Raw genomic sequence first — 14,007 nt, 5'->3', positions numbered from 1 at the left:
ACAAATTAAACAGAAAACAGGTTTAGGGGTGGGGGGGCTAAAACCCTAAACCTGCGGCGGCCTTTAGTCGCGGTTGGCCAGAAGAACCGCGACTAAAGGTCCTCCGCCCCGACGGCCGCCTGGCGCCCACGTGGACGGGTCTTTAGTCGCGGTTCTTAAGCAACCGCGACTAAAGGGGGGGGGGCTTTAGTCGCGCCTGTTTGGTCGCGGTTGCGCAACCGCGACTAATGGCAGTTGCGAACCGCGACCAAAGGCCCTTTTTCCACCAGTGGCCACTCTCTCCTCTCGCGACCCTCTCTCGCGCCACCACCCGTGAGGAGGCCGGGGAGGGGCGGAGGGCCTCCTGTTGTACGCCGCCAGTCTCCCTCCTCCACCTCCTCCTTCCTCGTCGTGCCAGAGGGCGCGGCCGGGTGAAGCCCGACCGACTGCGGTGGCGGCGGGGCTAGATCTTCCCCTCACGTCACGTGGCAGGGTGGAGCGGACCGCTCTCGTCGGGACTGGGCGCGGCACCGGCGCTGCGGCGCACCGGTTCAGCTGCTTCACGGGGGCGTGAAGGGCTGCATGGTAGGAGGGGCGTGCCTCGAGGCGTCGGCCGGATCTGGTGGGCAGGTGGCGCCGGCCGGAAGTTACTGCACCCCTTCCGGTGGCACTGGCTGAGGCAGTGGTGGAGCACTACCTCGTTCGCGTGTCTCACGTGGCGCGGTGGCGGCTGGGAGATCGGACCTCTGGGTAGCAGGTGACGGCGGTGGCCATGCTGCAGCCGTTATACCTCATGTTCGGATTCAGATCACGGTGGTGGTCATCTCCTCCGTCGCCTTAGATTGGGTGGTTGGATCTTGAGATCCATCATCTAGTCTCGACTGCGAATTGGGGAAACATAGTTGCCGGTGAAACCGAGCCGACAGCGGGCGATGGCGGCGTTCTGCGCCGTTACCTTGATAAAGGCATCGTTGTGTAACTATTGTCGACTCACTCGTGCTGCTCCGAGGGAAACCCTAGGATCTGGTCTTCCAGATCAGACGATGGCGTCACTTCAGCGTCGTTTCTCTCTCTCTTGTGAGCAGCGTTTGTGGAGCAGCGCTGGATGACGGATGCAGGAGGTGGAGTGGCTTCATCTTGCACGGAGCTTCGGTAGAGATGTCAATTCATCCCTAGCCGACAGGTGCTATGCTTTGTCATGCCTGTTCGGCAGGTGCTACACACAACAAATCTTTCAAGGACTTCAAGCTGTGTCGGCTGGTGGAACTTTGCGGCACGGTGCGGCGGTGTACCGACGGCGGCCGTGACATGCTCAACAGTATGCGTGCATGGAGGTGGTGCCGTTGGGCGCCGTGGTGGCGTCGACGGAGGGCCGGACTGGCAATGATGATGCAGATCTCTTCCTAAAGATGGGTCAGCTGTTTGATAATTATGGCGGCCTCTAAAACGTGTGCATGTGAGCATGCTTTAGGTTTGCTGCACCAGTTGTAGGTTCCGATATATTATGTGGATGGATCGACGATGACATCGGTTTTAGATATGAGGAATGAGAGCACTTTACATCACAGGTCGGTATTTGACAGGTCAACTTACCAGGCTGAAGATATATACCACAAGTAGTTTGTAAGCTCAAGCACTGGCTTAGAGCATCACCCAACCTTTATACAAAAAATATCAGGGCCAACCTGGTAATAACAGAAAACAAGAACAAGATAGCCTGGATGTCTGACCAATGAAGAGAGATATTACAAAACAACTATATAGCTCAATCTGGTTTTGTATAGATCACATGCAAACAATAACAGAGTCTTTGTACGAGTACGACAAGCAAAGCGTTGATAAAATCGAGGGAGGATGTTATGTTACACAACCAAGAACCAAAGCAGCAAACCAAACACTTGTACTCCAGCAACCCGATGAGACGGGAGGCTGGCAAGTAGGTGCACCTTGCATTGCATCCATCTTGTTGGAATACAAGTCTCCATGCTGGTGGCCAGTTGCAGACTTGCAGCAAACTGCAGGATTGGATGACCGTATATAGGTGTAGCTCTCCACACGCATCCCTTGGATCCACTTGCTCTGTTCATGATGAATACGGAATCAGCACAGTGTGTATACAGCGAATGTAGGACATATTTTCTTCAAAAAAAGAAAAAGAATGTAGAACATATTCTAAATTTAAATAGTTATTTCTCGTGGGAATGAGTAAAACTACTTCATTAGGATTACCAGGATAAAGAAAGCTAGTTTTTGGTGGCCGGTCTCACATTCGGCTTCCACCATGCTTTTCGTGATTTCCACAACCTGCTTTAGTCGTTGCCGCCGCCGTCCACGCTACTGTAGAGGTCGCTCGACGTCCATTCGTGTAATCGAAGATCTGTAACCCGCTACTACTTCAGAGAGCGTACATCGAACCCTGTATCCCATCCAAAACCGCGGGTTCCCGCCATCCCAGTCCAGGAAGAAGAGCTCAAACCCATTTAGGAGCGCGCCATGGTCGAGACTGTCACCATCCCAGTTGTGGAGCACGAGCTCACCGTTGTCGACGTTCGTCTTCGTCCTCATTCACGAGCGTGCCGTTACTAGTACAAACCTAGGGTTATTACTATTTTTTTTGAAAGATCCAGCAAATTGCTGGCTTGATTCAGATTTAGCAGGAAGCAACGGAAACATAACACGGTGAAGATCCGAAGATCAAAGAAAAAGAAAAAACAGCAACCCTAGTGGTTGCAGAACAACACTACACTCCACGGAGCGCCATCCACCCAGTACAAGGCAGCACAGCTCCGACCCCGATGGCCACGAGCCCCTCTGACCGGATCCACCTCCAAAACGATGCCACCATGAGAGAAAGCGACGCCGAATAGCGCCGCCATCGTCCGATCTAAACTAGATCAAGGGTTACCCCCGGAGCACGTCGGGAAAGGCAAGGTGGGAGCTGCTACATCGATGCCTCCAACAAGGGAGCGACGCCAGGAGGCGCCGTCATCAACGACTCCGGCCACAACTGGAGTACGACTTTCGTCGGCAGTCCCACCTACATAGCCCGGGCCCAGATCCGATCAGCCTACACACGAGACCACCACCTCTACCTCCACGGCCAACGACACCTCCCGGCAAGCCCGATGAGCTTCCAACCTTACGTCCGTGTCCCCCACTGGACGAAGGATGCAACCCTCGCAGCGGCGTCATTCTTCTCTCATCGGAAGGATGCAACCAAGCAGCAAGCCATTCATCTCCTCGAGGATGCAACGCCTACGGGCCATTCCTCTCCCGACGAAGGATGCAACAACCACCGCGACGCCATTCCTCTCCCTCCAGCCACCACCATCTCGCCGTCCCACCCACAGCAGCGTCGGGCTATCCGAACCACCATCAGGAGGATACAACACCGAGCAAGGGTGTCATTCATCCCCCACAGCTTCTCCCGTGCAGCTAGTCGCCGGCAGCAACGCCGACGTTCGCGCTCATCCCGCGCCCATCACGTCGCAGATCCACGCAGAGCAACGTGCGCATTCGCCTCCCCAGATCTGACAGCAGTGCATGTTTGTGCGCAGCACCGCTTGCGTGCCGGCAGCCGCGCCAGATCTGCGCCGCCTCGCGCAGCTCCACGCCCCCCTCCACCTCGCGCGTTGGCGGCCGAGCCAGAGCCCACCCGGCGGCAAGCCCTCCGCAGCTCTAGCCGGTGGTCGCCCGGCGCGGCGCGCCCGCATCCCGCGGGACCACCACGCGCGCATCCCACATCTCGATGCGCCGCCTCTAGCCACGCCTCACCGCGCGTACCGCTCCACAGCGCACTTCAGATCCGCGCCCGTAGCACCTGAGCAGAGGCGCAGCCCACCACCGCATCCACGCCACACGCCAGATCCACGCTCGCGCGCCCACGCCAACGCACGCCCGCGCCTCCATGCGCCACCCCACAGGCCAGCCGCGCCGCCCCGAGCGCGCGCAGCCGCTCGGGCTCCCGCCGAGGCCACCGGCCCGCGCCAGCCACCTCTGAACGGAAGGGGAAATGGACCCCGCCGCCGCCGAGCCGCGTGGGCTTTGCCCGGCGACCATTGCCGGCGGTGGCGAGGGGAGGAGAAGGATGGCGGGTGGGCTGCTGGCGGCGGCGGCTAGGGTCTGCTCCCGAGCCGCCCGCGGGAGCGACGCGAGAGCTCTCAAGTCAACTTACGGACGCCCCCATTACTAATTAGCCGTGCGTCTCAATTATTTATGCAGTAACATGGATAATGTGAAATACAAACAATATACTAACCAAGATATCATGGTGGGGTGGGGGGCATTAGCCTAGTTCATATCGGGCTCACAAGATGAATACAGAGTCAGCACAGTGTAGATGCAACATGTTCTTGTTTTAGAACGATGACTATAGGACATAATTTAGATAATTGTTTCTTGTGGGAGTTAGTAAAACCACTATCGTTTGAATTACCAGGATAAAGCAGCTAGTTTCCGGTGACCAGACGGTCATTCTGCCGTGTCCTTTCTTCCTCCTGTATTTTAGCTATATATATTTTTAGTTCTTCCCTCTCCTTTCTGTCTTTTGCGACGGCCTCTTCCCACTTCATATCATCCTCAAACATGCAATGTTCCCAGATTCTGCTGACATGGATTTTATGGCCAGGGTGCAACTCGATTGCCCTTTCAATGTAAGACTCCATAGCCTCCACCTGGCCTCGAGCTGCTCTGCCGCAATCAATTTCGACCTGGAGGTGTGTAAGGCCTGAAAAATGCTCGATGCCCAAGTTGGCAAAAAATTCAGACAGCACCACCATTGGTCTCAGTTGAAGATGGAGCTGTCGGAGTGCTGGCACAGCGCCTAGTGAGAATGTTAGCTGCAATCCGTCTGTTGGTTCAATACTGCCCAGTAACAGGTACGCGAAGCGGAACTCCATTAGGAGGTTGAATCCGTTAGTACAGATCATCAACTCCCCTTTGACCACGCTTGTAACCTTTAGCTGAAGATAGGCCAGAGAAGGCATGCTCATGAGGATATGGAGACCCTCCTTATCAAATTCAGCTACTTCTAAGTATAGATTCGTCAGATTTTTTAGGGAGGCCATTCCCTTCGGAACTTCTTCAACTATTGTCTCAATTCTAAGAACTTGGAGGTATGGAAAGGTGCAATATGGGTCTCGAAATAGATGCCAGCAAATCTCTCTATTAGTATTAAGATCTCGAAGGTTGCATTTGCCCAACTCACGTATAGATAACACCAAAAGTTCTATTATTCTTCCTCTTATTGCATATTCCTTGCACACCATCGTGGGAACTATAGACAGTCTTCTCAATTTTGTTAGATGCCCAAGCTCTTCTGCAAATCTCATTGGGTTGCTAGTTCTCCAGATGTCTACCTGCTGCAAGACCTCCAAGGCTTGCATACCCCTGAACACATCTGCAGGCAACCTGACATTGGGGCTGACAAATAGGCGCACCAATTTATGCAAATGCACCATAGTAGATGGCAGTGTTAAACTTGACACACTGCCATCCAAAACGAGAGTCTCTAGGTGTTGTAGCTTTCCAATTTCCGAAGGAATCTCAGTAATTTTATTACTATGAATTCGCAAAAACCTCAGCTGAGGTGAACTTCCTATATTTTTTACATGCTTGTTTTCCAACCATTCATATCCCTCGAGATCCAACACCCGCAAAGCATGGAAGCCCGCAATATTTATTTTCCGCTCGCCTCTCTGAAACATAGTCAGTGAGCGAACATGTGACTTGGTTTCTGTAATTGCACGAACTGTCCCATTGCACTTTCCGCCACAAGATTGCATGGACAGACGACGAATCTTGTTTGGAGCAGATTTGCAGATAAATCCATTCAACACAGTGGCAAAATTCTCTTCATTTGATAAAGATATGATAAGGTCAAGCACCATATCATGGACCCGACAATATTGCACACTGCCGTCACACTCAATTGGTTGGATCAAATTTGAATTTACAAGTTCGTTAAAACAGTTCTGTGCTGCTTGATCCAAATGTCCACATTGTCTTTTAAGGAATCCTTCAGCCATCCATTTCCACTTCAATTCTTCACAGCTGATATTGCAGTCCTCTGGATATATACACAAGTACAATAAACAAGTCTTCAGGTGGTGTGGGAGATTCCAGTAACTAAGTAATAATATATCTTTCATCACCTTCAAGTTCCCATCTTTTTCAAGCAAAGAACCAATACCAATGGAATCTTGGAGTCTCTCCCATTCATCCTTGTCATGTGCCTTACCGGCAAGCAAACTTGCAAATGTAATTATAGCCAATGGCAGACCACCACATTTTTTTAAGATCCTGGTAGCAACTTCTTCCAGATCAGCAGGACAAGGATCACCCGAATAGAAAATCCTCTTACAAAACAATCTTCGAGAATCAACATCATTTAGAGGTGCCATTTGATAAGGTTGACCACCGGAGTTGGAACAACACAAATTAGCTACACCAGTAATGCGTGTTGTAGCAATTATTCTGCTACCATTATTATTCTTAGAAAATGCTGCCTTGACCATTTTCCAATCTTGTTCTTTCCATACGTCATCAATAACAATGAAGTATCTGCATTCAATGATGTGCATTATCATAACTGTATAACTGTGATAACTTGCACTAGCAATCAATTTGGTATTTGCAACCTGATACAAAAATTGTCCATACTTAACTTTCTAGTAGTAAATTATTTGTTTGCAGCAATAAAAATATTAGAAGTAACTCATTCATCCCATTGGCAAGTGGATTTTATTTTTATTTTTGAAGCACATCTTGGTACTAGATGACTTTCATTGATAGAAGAAAGAAACAAGACTACTTTGCCCCGACTAAACTATTGCCCAAGTTTAAGTTTCAACCATGAACTCTAATACTACTCTCTCAAACACAACCCTCAACTATATTGGCGCATATTTTACCTTCTAGTCCCTCCGTTTCTAAATATAAGTCTTTTTTTAGAGATTTCAATATGAACTATATACGGATGTATATATACATATTTTAGAGTGTAGATTCACTCATTTTGCTCCGTATCTAGTACATAGTGAAACTTCTAAAAAGACATACATTTAGAAACGGAGGGAGTAGACCCTTAACATGGTGGTTTGGGTGGTGTGGCTTTCGTGATTTATACATATATTACAACAAATATGGTATTCGGTGAAAAAAGGTTGCCACTGATTAATACAATACCTGACGTTTGGGGCCTTGCGCCATGAATTATAGAAATTAATTAATATTACTTGTTCATGGCATAAATAAAAAAATTAACAACACCATAGGAGTACCTCTTTCCAGTCAAGATCTGTTTGATTTTACGGATTAGTTGCTGAAATCCCCAACCCGCTGATTGACACTCTCCATACGCATCTTTGTCAATTTGAGACAAGATATCCTTCAAAAGATTCTCTAGATCAAGTGTACGTGACACAGACACAGAAGCTCGGTACTGGAAGTCTCCTCCGATCTTGCGATAGACCTCCATGGCTAGGGTCGTCTTCCCCAGTCCTCCGGATCCCACAATGGCCACCACTTTCAGCTGCATTTCTTTATCATCCATCAACAAAGAAGTGATGTCCTTCACTGGGCCATCTATTGCCACCAAGCCGCTGACATCCTCGTAGAGTGCAGTTATCCGCGGGTCGATGTCCACAACTCTCGTCCAAGTGTAGCAACTCTCATCAAGCTTGTACCTGTCACGCCGCTGGCTCTCCTCGATGACGCGAGCTTTGAGGTCCTTGATCTGGGTCGCGATGTCATGACGCGCCCACAGCGTTCTAAGCCGGTGAGCGGTTCTCTTCATAAATCCCCGCTTGGCTTCTCCGCTTCCAAGCCGGTCCATGAAGCGGTCGATGCAGTCTTCTATGTCGTAGCTGAGGTCGCGCACTTTGCCTCTCCAGTCCTTGGCCATGGCGTCGAGTTTCTCCTCCATGTCCGCCAGTCTCTCGAGCAAGACTTGCATGCTGCTGAGCTCACGCTGGAGGAACTCGATCTGCTTCCGAACCCCCGCAAGCAGCTTGTACTCGTTGGTGAGCAAGGTGGCGAGCTTGCCGAGGAGGGAGCTTATCGCCCCCGTCGCAGTGCTCACCCCGGCCATCTCTATGGATCCTCCGATCAGTTGTTTAGGAAGAGAAGTTGATGAACAAGTTCTATGATTAGTGTTTGGTTGAAAAAGGAGCAATGGCGCTGGGCACGCATCACTAATGATTAATGGACTATGGAGGGACTTATTCTACCCTGTAGGCTCCGACTCACTCTTGTTGCATGATATATTAATGCTGTTGTGGCTTGGGAGGCAACGAAGCTGGCTGATTGGAAGCCCGGTCGTTGTCACAACATCGTCCCTAAAAAAGAAGATAAAATACTACGTTCATCGTCGTAGCGATACTACCGATGACTAGTTGGTCGACAAAAATAATACTGGTGACTGAGATGGCATTAGTCTCCACGCAGACGCGTGCGTGGATCGTTGATGCCTAAGACCATCTACAGTGGCGCGTCCTAAACCGGTCTCAAAAGTCCGGGCGGCCCACCCGGCCGGTCACTGACCGGTCACGGTTTTTCAACACAGACAGGCGCCTCAAACAGATCTCAGAAGCCCGGACTGATAGGCATCTTTCATATTTAGCTTAAATATGGGGCGGATATAGGGCGCTCGGGCACGTCCGCCACATCGGACTGATTGTGAGGTCCCATGCGCAAACGGCCAAAAATTCAGCGATCCGAAATTTGTCTCCTTCGTCGGACCGTTGGCGCCGCTCCGGCGGGCCGCGTAGTGCCTAGGCCGGCTATTTAAGTCACCGGCTGCTCTTGTTTGTCTGTCTAATGTAGCAATGCTATCTCATCCTTGTGAAGTTGTGATGAACTGCAGAATGTTATACTTCATTCGACAATGGAATGCTTTGTTACCCACTATGAAGCAAACCGGGATTCAGGAGATGATGCCCAAGCCCAAGGTTCAAATCCAAACTTGCTGAAGTACAAGAGACTTGAATGTTGGTAGTGTGTATGTGTCATGTACTTATGTTTAGTTGGTGCTAGTTGTTTCTGTCCTGCTTGTTGTCATATGTAAGCTGGTATAGGTTGCAGGTAATATACCTGTGTATGCACTATGCACCAGTTGCTTTAGTGGAAAAACAGTCTTGCGTTGTTATGTCTAAAAGTATGTAGTATCAAATTTGTTTCTTTCCATGCAATTCATTACAACTTTGTCAGTGGGTTATTAAGTTCCCTTACTTCAAACTGATGAAACAACCCATCATAATATTTGCAATCTTGTTTCTGCTAGCTTAACCAGGAGTGTATGTTTGATTTACAGAATTCAGTACTTTCACACATTTGAAATTTGTTGTCAACATGCATGTATCGGTGTTTCTTTCATTCTAATACAAAAGAAGGTAAATGAAGTTTGAATGCTGAATTTTCTTTCCATAATCAGGTGGCGTTACAAGGAAATTACTATTGTTAGTGATATATATGTTTAATATATACATAATTATTTTTATAATATTTGAGGGTTTTATGTTCATATCTTTAACGAGCTTAACAAGCTAAACGAGCCAGCTCGCGAGTTATACGAGTCGAGCCAATCTTAGATTTGAGCTCGTTATAATAACGAGTCGAGTCGAGCTAGCTCGTTAACGAAACGAGCTCTAGCGAGTCGAACTGAGCTGGCTCGACTTGGCTCGAATTCCAGCCCTGTGTCTCATTTGGATGCATGACGGCTTACAGTTACAGTACATGCGCGGAGAGGAGATCCTCAAAATTCAGTTGACATCACATCTTCTTGATGATCTGATGCCATCTTCTAGAGAACAGAGCATCCCACCCTAAATTTAGTTGAGATTACAGGCTGTCTAGATTTGTCTAGACACATTTTAGTGTTAGATACATCCGTATCTAGAGAAATGTAAGACAAGTAATTTAGGACGGAGGTAGTATGTTTTTTGTTCAGTTGGTACTGTTTTTTCACTCCTGCTTGTTGTTATATGTAAAGCTGGTAGCACTGCAGGCTGCAGCTAATATATTATATACCTATGTATGCAACACTTGCTTTAATGAAAGGCAGCTGTGTTGTATGCACCATTTGCTTTAATGGAAAGCAGCTGTGTTTTTGTCTGGAAGCATGTAGTATGAAGTTTCATGCAAGTCATTCAACTATAACAACAACTTCCTAAGATCACTAGTTCAAATTGAAATAGCTGGTCATAATTTGCAACCTTGTTTCTGCTGGTTTAGCCAGGGATCTATGTTCATCGTACAGTTTAAATGATGATTTTTTTCTGTGTGCATTTAGGTGGAATGAAAAGGTATACTACTTTTCATCTATGCTTTTAAATAATGTTTTCCGGAGCTCATTCTGGCACAAACTGTGAATTGAGAAAAGATATTCTTGATTTGTCATTTTGTTTACATGGTTTGATTGGAGGTCGACCAGCCCATCATCGAAGTCCATCCTGTGATGCCAGATCTCTGTCTGTGTAATTCGACAAATGCTCGAACTTGTCTCGAGAAAACTCCTAGTAGCTTTCCAGGGAAGGGAAGGTTGTGTGCTCTGGTTGATTTGCATATGCAAGACTGTTTGTGGAACTCAGTATAACCAGAGCGAGGTCTTTATGAGTTTCATGATTCATTTATTATTCCGTGAAGGTTCATTGTGGTTCTCTCCGTTATGCCTTCATTTCTCTCTTGTGAAAATTTCAGTGCGTTGAGTGAGCTCGTCTCGCCGGTGCATCATACTCCAGGCCCCCGCCACTGCCTTGGGGCTTACACATTGAACAGCAAACAGCTGGGCTAAATTTCGCAGGTCGAAAACCCCAGGCGAGAGCGAGACTCTCTTTCTGATTCAGAATTCAGAAAGAGCACCATGTACTAGCTGGGCGTCAGTCTCCACCTCATTTTGCCTTTAGTTAAGCTGTGAACGCGTCATAGATGACATTTTATCTGACCATGGTAATTGGATAAAAAAAAGAGTGCTTGATTATATAGGAGGGATCGACAGATCGAGGAGACGATGGTCGTCGGAGTCGTGCTGCTGTGTGTGGCTTGATTATCAATTCCAATATTGAGTAAAACCAAACCTGCTTCTGTACATGTTTGTAGTCTCGTCAACATTTATCAGTAAACACATAGTTTTTTTAGATTCACTAAATGACGATAAAGGGTTTCGCCTCGCTTTATATTATAAAGCAACGACCAAGCACATGATACAACAAGTTTGCTGGGGCGGCAGCGCAACCAAGCTCAAAGAAAAATGAAAGAACGAAGAGAGAAACAAATGCCAACATCGCCAGATCCATGAAGAGAAGATGACTGAAACCGTTGCGCCCTCCGCAGAAGTCCCACCGCGCTCCACGCACTCTGAAGCACCGTGTATCGAGCAACACCTTCAACAAGGAACGCGATGACGACGCCGCTGCTACCTGAACGAGTCCTAGGGTTTCCTACAGTACGCGGAGGGCAGTGGGGAAGGGGTACACTAAGGCCCTTTAGTAAGGAAGGGCGACACCCGCAGGCGTCACCGCGTCGGTGCCGGACGAGCCGACCGGGACTTCTCCCGACCCCAAAAAAACACCACCGCCACAGACAATCCGGATTAATTCAAGTAATATCCATACAGAAAAATGACAGATCGGTCAGGGTACAAAGAATATATATACTGCCATGTTCTGTCCCAGCGAACTCTGTGATTACATGGGTACGATATAGGTAACCAAAGTCCTGAAAGAATCTGCATGCCAAGAACCATGGATATGTGCTGAACAAGTAGCATACGAAATAAAGAGTTGACGTGTCTCCCGTTTGCAGGAGCACAAAATTCAGTGGAGATCACACCTTGCTTGATGCTCTGAATTTAGTCGAGATTACAAGAATGAATGAACATGGTGTCCGACAGGGACGAAGCTAGAAAAAATTGTCATTGGGGTCAACCAATGTCCAATGCCTACTACAGCACATGTGTGACTCGTGCTAAGATCAATATAAAGAGGAAAAACCAAAAATATGCCCACTATAACACAAATAGAAATAACATCCAAGGGCGACATGAAGAGCGAAAATATGCAATGAGCCAATGATAAACTAGTATCATAATAATAAGACTATCATACCAAGTACTTCCACAAAGTCATAAAATCATTTGTTTACATATCCAGGGAAAATAAGCAAAAAAAGATGACTTCTAACAATTTTATTTGTAACTTCCTGAAAAGGATGAACAAAAGTAATATATTATATTCACAACAATGGTGTGTAAGAAATAATATAGAGAATAAATAGCATAAATAGAAAGTTAGAGTGATGTTAGACTCACATTTTATAACTTGCCTTCTCGATCTCCCATCTTCTTAAATAGATCAATTATGGCATCATTCGTAATGGTAGCAAATATATCTTTCTCCACATAGCAAATCAAGCAATCACTCATGAACTGGTCACCCATTTTGTTGCGTAAAACACTCTTCACAATATTCATTGATGAAAAGCATCTCTCCACTGACGCTGTGGCAACCGGCAAAATTAGCACTAGCTTTAGAAGTTCATACACCAAAGGGAAAGCAAGATGCTTCTTAGTGTCCACCAACTTTTTAGCAAGATCCGCAATGCCATCCAAATTGGCAAATCTTTGGTCTGCTCGGACATTGTCAATGTAAATCTGAAGTTCATGTCCAAGATCAATCAATTTTGATGAATCAAAATCCTCAGGATAAAACTCAGCTAGCTTCAACAAACTTTCCAAGTTAAAAGCAACGAAAGAGTTTTCTGGGTCGAAAGAAGCCATGTGAATAAGCAATGCATAATTTACTTCGTTGAATCTGTCATCAAACTCTCGATGTTGCCAATCAATAACAGTGTTAAGGCACTCTATTCGATAATGATGCAGGTTTGTTATATTGGTTCTTTTTCGTGTATTATGTCGATTGACATATTCATCATGCATGTTTAGCTTTGGAATGTCATGTTCTTCACAGAATGAATATACCTTCTCCAAAAGTGATTCCCACCCATTATCTCTTAGTTGTTGTAGATCATTCCTTGTTGACTTCACACATGACATTGCATTCAAGATATCTTGATCCTTTTGTTGCAATGCTTGTGACAGAGTGTTGGCACTCCCTAATATATGGAACATCATGTGCAAATAGAACACAAAATCAAAGGTTCCAAAATATGATAGAAGACCACGTGCTTCACTTTTCTTGGAATCTTTCTTGCCTTCTTTTGATACACACTTGAGGACACTGACAATTGATGGGAACAACTGAATTAAGCTTGAGAGGGTTCTATAGTGAGAACCCCAACGGGTGTCTCCCGCCCTTTGAAGTGATTGATCTTGATTCAACCCTGTGCCGGTACTAATTCGCCCACTACTTATGGCTTTTTTTACATTCTCTCTATTAGTCTCTCTGATCATGTCTTTTCTTTTGCAAGAAGCTCCAACCACATTAAACAAAAAAGAGATCATGTAAAAAAATCTGCAGTATCTTCATTCTTCTTTGAAATCGCTACGATAACCAATTAGAGTTGGTGAGCAAAACAGTGCACGTAATATGATGACCTATCCTCTTCCAGAATTTTAGCTTTCAAACCATTGAACTCACCCCTCATATTGCTCGCCCCGTCATAGCAGTGCCCTTTAACTTGTTTGAAGCTTAATCCAATATCGACAAGCAATTTCTCTAGGGCTGACTTGAGACACGTTGCCGATCACTAGTGCAGAACCGGGCTTTAGTGCCGGTTCGTGATGGCCTTTAGTGCCGGTTGGCGAACCGGCACTAAAGAGTGGGGACTAAAGCCCCCCCCCCCCCTTAGTATCGGTTCGTCACGAACTGGCGCTAAAGTGCAAACACATGGCACGAGCCAGGCCCGTGTGCGTGTAGGACATTAGTACCGGTTGGTAAGACCAACCGGTACTAAATGTTTGGGTGTTTTTTTTTATTTTTGCTTTAATTTTGTGTTTTCAATTTGGCTTTATTTTCCATTTAATTCTTTTTTGTTTGCTGGTATTTCACGATACTACAAATTGTACACGTTATG

At 46.9% G+C, this 14,007-nt stretch overlaps 1 protein-coding gene across 1 annotated transcript; it reads right to left on the bottom strand.

The window, feature by feature from the left end:
* Positions 1-4,427: 4,427 nt before the first annotated feature.
* Positions 4,428-8,068, bottom strand: LOC119350898 (disease resistance protein Pik-2-like). The gene is made up of 3 exons (XM_037618513.1): positions 7,260-8,068; positions 5,292-6,540; positions 4,428-5,189 (listed from the first exon to the last, which is right to left on the bottom strand). The coding sequence occupies exons 1-3, from the start codon at positions 8,066-8,068 to the stop codon at positions 4,428-4,430; spliced, it is 2,820 nt and encodes a 939-aa protein (XP_037474410.1).
* Between the last annotated feature and the right edge of the window lie 5,939 nt (positions 8,069-14,007).

This window comes from Triticum dicoccoides, chromosome 1B (genome assembly GCF_002162155.2).
Source record: "Triticum dicoccoides isolate Atlit2015 ecotype Zavitan chromosome 1B, WEW_v2.0, whole genome shotgun sequence".
In the NCBI taxonomy this organism is placed as follows: Eukaryota; Viridiplantae; Streptophyta; class Magnoliopsida; order Poales; family Poaceae; genus Triticum; species Triticum dicoccoides.
Note: the sequence above shows the minus strand (reverse complement) of the source record. Positions and strands in the feature narration are given on the sequence as shown.

Excerpts from the sequence above, each read along its gene's own strand:
- LOC119350898 (XM_037618513.1), bottom strand. The coding sequence starts at position 8,068 with ATGGCCGGGGTGAGCACTGCGACGGGGGCGATAAGCTCCCTCCTCGGC. Across the intron at positions 6,541-7,259 it reads CAGATCTTGACTGGAAAGAG|ATACTTCATTGTTATTGATG; the intron begins GTACTCCTATGG and ends CATTGAATGCAG. Across the intron at positions 5,190-5,291 it reads CAATGAGATTTGCAGAAGAG|ATACGTGAGTTGGGCAAATG; the intron begins CTTGGGCATCTA and ends TTGGTGTTATCT.